Below are 4,655 nucleotides of genomic sequence, written 5' to 3' on the forward strand. Positions count from 1 at the left end.
AGTGCGCCTCGAAGGTGTGCCGAGAGTTGCTTACAGCGCTCCAAGTGGCTCTTGGCAAACTATATGGGAGGGTGCCATTTACGGGGAGCGGTGGGTAGAGGGGAAGTGACTTTTTTCGCCGGACGCGGCGTCTATATTTATGGCGGGTAACTAAGCTCGCACCGCATCTACGTTTATAATATCTTTGCCGATAATCAGGCCAAGATAACGGGTTTGGTATTTTTTTCTTTTCGCGACAATAGTTTGTCGCGTTCTCTGTGAGTTTCCTCCCACGATTGTACTGTCTGCGGTAGCGTATACCTTTGTCGATTACGATCAGTTGAACAGTCTACACTGTTATCCATTTCTATAATAAACATAGTTAAATTATATGAAAATCATCGCATGTGCATGTTTCCAAGTACATTAGATTTTCTTTAACTACAAGATTCACATAAAAAACTTTTTTTTATCTAACAAGGCGTCTCAAATTTTACGAAAGATGGGAATGAATAGCATTTCGCGTATCAAAAGACTTACATGATAAATGTCTTTATCAGGTGCAAGAAATTACTATGTCTTATTAACGTTAGATTTTTTGAAATCTAAATATAATACATTTTTTATAAGTATACAGGCCTTGGTATCACTTTACGAGATAACAAATAGTGTAAAAAGTACCACATAGTTAAAAAAATAGAGTCAAAATAATGTTATGAAAAGTCTCATGTATTTTTACTAATGTGCAACCCCTCCCCCCATCTAACGTAATTTTTGCCACATTTTTTTTTTTGAATTTTATCAAGGGTGGTTTTTTGTAAAATCTGATAGTTTCTTATAAATTAACATATTAGTTCTTTCCACCAAGTAGTTACATTTTCAGCCAAAAGATGAATTATTGATTAAAACATAATAGTTCATATTTGAACCAAGAAAATATTGCCATTTTTAAATAAAGTTCAGTTAAATTAAACCAACAAGGACTAATTTTCGACAAAGTAATTTGATTTGGAACTAGGTAATATAAATTTGGAACAAAAAGTTAATTATCAACCAAGCAGTTGATTTTTCAACCAACTAATGATAATTCTGGTCAAACAAAATAATTTTCATTCTTTAAAGATCAATTCTCAACAAAAAATGAAGCAGTTGATATATAAAAAAGATTTTAAAAAAATTAATGATACTTCTGTTTAAAATGAAATATTTGAAAAAAAGGAAATAGTTCAAATGTTATTAAAAAAAAATATTTTTTACTAAGGCCGGAACGAATTTTGAACTGTTTTGAAATGTTCAACAAATTGTTAAATTTTTAATGAAACAAATTTTTTTAGTCAAGAAAGGAAAAAAAATGTCAAACAAATGGTTGAATTTTCAAACCAAAAAGAAGAATTAAAAACACAAGTTGAATTTTTACCAAACAGTGTGACTTTTTGACAAAATTGTTGAATTTTTAACAATATATCATAAGTAAGAAACAATTTTGACCACAATGCTTGTTATATCCTCATGTAAGTAAACTAGGAGAGCAAAATCTTTGAACTACTGCCCACGCAAAAGACTTTATGTAAAATAAGAACTCCATCAAGATAAACTAGCTACATTTGTTTTAAAGTTGATTCTTTTCGGTTGAAAAATGTACTATTGAATTTTTTGTTAAGAATTCACTTTTTTTGTTCAAAATTTTATCATTTGGCCAAAAATTTAATTCTTTTTTTAAAGATTCAATAACTTTGTTAAAGTCATTCTTCTTGGTTAAAGATCCAACAGTTTTGTTGAAAATTCGTCTTTTAAGTTTAGGAATTCAACAATTAAATCAACTTCTTTTTTCTTCTTCACTATAGAATTTTATTTCTTTAAGAATATAAAAATGAGTTGAACATTCATATTTTTGTGTACAAAATTAATCTCTTTTCGTAGCAAAACATCCTTTTTAGTTATAACTGCCACAATTCATCTGTTTCGGTTTAAAAATGACTTTATTTAATTTACCTAGTTTGTAAAAAAGTCGTATTCACGGCTCAAAAAAGTTAATATTTAGTTGAAATGGGATGTATTTTATTCAAAGTCCATCTTTCTTAGTAGAAAATACATTTTCTTGGTTAAAAATGCGACTGCTTAGTTAAAAATTCACCTGTTTCAGTTAACATTTTAAGTCCTTTGTTTAAAACTTGTATTTGTTGGTCATATCCAACTTCTTATTCACTTTATATTAAAATCTATTTTTTTGGTTTCGTTTATTAAAATATCAAACCTATACATTTTTCGCAAAAAGTTTATCTTTTCAGATGGGAAAATTAACACCTGTGGGGTTTCAGTGGAACTACTTTCTTAAACGATCATTTTTTTGTTGAAGATTGCCAATTTAAATGAGATTTTTTTATTTTTAAATATGCATTCCTAAACTGTTAATTTAACTGGCTGGTTAAAAAAAGATTTTTTTTGTTGACAATTCACATTCTCGGGTTTAAAATTCAAAATATTGGTAGAAAATAATTTTAGATGTTAATTTTGTCAGTCTACTGGTCCAAATCAATATTATTAAAATATTGATTAATGGTCGAGAACCTTGCATCACGAATACAAATATTGGTTGGAAAATTCCATTTTTTTAAATTTAAATTAAGTATTTAAAGTGAAAATTTCATCACTCCATTTATGTTTTTAAGATAAGTAATGCAAGTGCTTAGTTTAAAAAAATTTTAAACAACAAACTGTAAACTAATTTTTTATAATATTGACTTATCTGCTGTTTAAACTAGTTCGTTGAAAGATTATAAATTAGTTGAAATTTCATTTTTTTCGATAAAAAATTAATCTTTTCGATTGAAAGTTAAACTATTTGCTTAAAAATATGTGCATGTTGTGAAAAAATCGTATATTCTGTCAGAAAATTAATCCTTTTTGTCAATAATTTTAACATTTGTTGAAAAATTCATGTATTTTGGTTGAAATTATTATTGATTTTAAATTTTTTGTTATTTTGCGATTCGTTGAGATGACAGGTACATTATTTTGGTCAACCAGCGAAAAAGTTTTTAAAAAATGTAATGGAAAAGTAAAGAAATAGTAAGAGTAGCGGACAATTTGTAATAAAATAGTTTTTTCGTGTAATTTGTTTTCGAAATAGAAGTAAGATAGTGTCATCGCTTAAAAAAAAGTGGCAAATAGTATCAATATTGTGGTAAGTGCTTGGTCTGTATTCATGCATTTACAAGTATACTAATTACGACTTCAACTGAAAATAGTATATTAAAAAATAGCAGGTATCATTGATTATTATTGTTTCTTACGATCGGTCCTTTCGTCAGCACTGTTTTTAAGTTTGTGAGAATCTTCTAACAAAATTCCAGCCGTTCTTAAATCTTTTCTTACAACTTTGTAGTAATTGTATAGAGAACCTCTCGCACTTGAACACTCGTTTCCAGGTTCCGTACAGCATGGGGTGTAAAACAGATTTTTATCCTCGGTGGAAAATAATTCTGTGATTTCGCATCTGAGCTTTAAAAATGTTGCAAGTTTTATTCTGGAAGTTAAAGAATATTTGTTAAAGTTATTTTTTTTTGTGTACGAATAAAGGAATTAAAAAAAGAATTTAATTTATAATAATATAAATTAAATTAATAATAATTTAAGAAATGAGATGTTTTTGATTATGTAGTCATTTTTTCCAAATTATTAATTATAAATAGCGTGAGAAATTACAGTAATCTTCTACTTTCTTCTTATAGATCTCCAGATCGTACTTCATGAACTCAAAAGGTTGTACAGTACTTGCTCCAGAAACTACGTTTAGCGAAGTAGAAGGATTATTGATTTCAAGATCTGATCCATTTTTTATTAGTAGGACAGGAGACAAAGGGACGTGAATGGATGATGATGTGAGGTTAGAATTTTTTATATTACACACATGAAATACTTCTTCGCCTACTACCATAAAATTTCCTGCCAAATTCTCATTATGCAATTCTACTTCCATCACAACCGAATCATTATCACATGTAGAATGCATCTTTGATAATTGTTCTTTTTCAAAATTGAATTTGAAAATAAATTCCATAGACAAATTCTGATTGTCCTTCAGTATCGCACAAATTTCTAAATCACTCATGGATAAAAACTCATTGTCTTTTATTCCACTCGCTAAATAAAAGTAAAAAATTAAGATACATCAAACATTTACCTTGAAATTATATACGTATTATCATATTGATGATTTGTGTCAATTTTGTGTCATGAATACACCAAAATATCTTTTAAAAATTACTCATTTCATTCGTATATAATGCTTACAAATTTAAAGGTTGTAAATAAATAATTTTAAGACATAAGAACAATGTGACAAAAATAAATATATTATGAATATGTGCATGCTGTGTCATGAAATGAAATAAGGTTATGTTATCAATCCGTAGCATTTAAACTACATTTTTAAGCTTGAAATCATTAACACGTTGGATAGAAGTGATATCCATTAAAAGTACTTACCTAAATAATAAAGTAATAGTGGTAAATAGTGGTATTTGAAATTAATAAAAAAATTGAAAAACTGATATGAAATACGTATAAAGAGTCTAGCTTCGTTTATCAGATAGGCTGTAAACACTTATGGGTCACCTGAGATTGGTGTTTGTCCATACTAAACATAAATTATATTTAGATATGTAAAATAATCT

General features: G+C 27.8%; 1 protein-coding gene across 1 annotated transcript in view; it reads right to left on the reverse strand.

Moving 5' to 3' along the window:
- Positions 1 to 165: 165 nt before the first annotated feature.
- Positions 166 to 4,655, reverse strand: part of LOC117168116 — a 24,840-nt gene continuing 20,350 nt past the window's right edge. Inside the window, exons 4-5 of the mRNA XM_033353512.1 lie at positions 3,273 to 3,505; positions 166 to 346 (exon numbers count right to left, since the gene is read on the reverse strand). Of these exons, the coding sequence (XP_033209403.1) occupies positions 195 to 346; positions 3,273 to 3,505 (385 nt within the window). The 3' untranslated portion in view covers positions 166 to 194. The remainder of the gene's footprint in view (positions 347 to 3,272; positions 3,506 to 4,655) is intronic.

Source organism: Belonocnema kinseyi, chromosome 2 (assembly GCF_010883055.1).
Source record: "Belonocnema kinseyi isolate 2016_QV_RU_SX_M_011 chromosome 2, B_treatae_v1, whole genome shotgun sequence".
NCBI classification, from domain to species: domain Eukaryota; kingdom Metazoa; phylum Arthropoda; class Insecta; order Hymenoptera; family Cynipidae; genus Belonocnema; species Belonocnema kinseyi.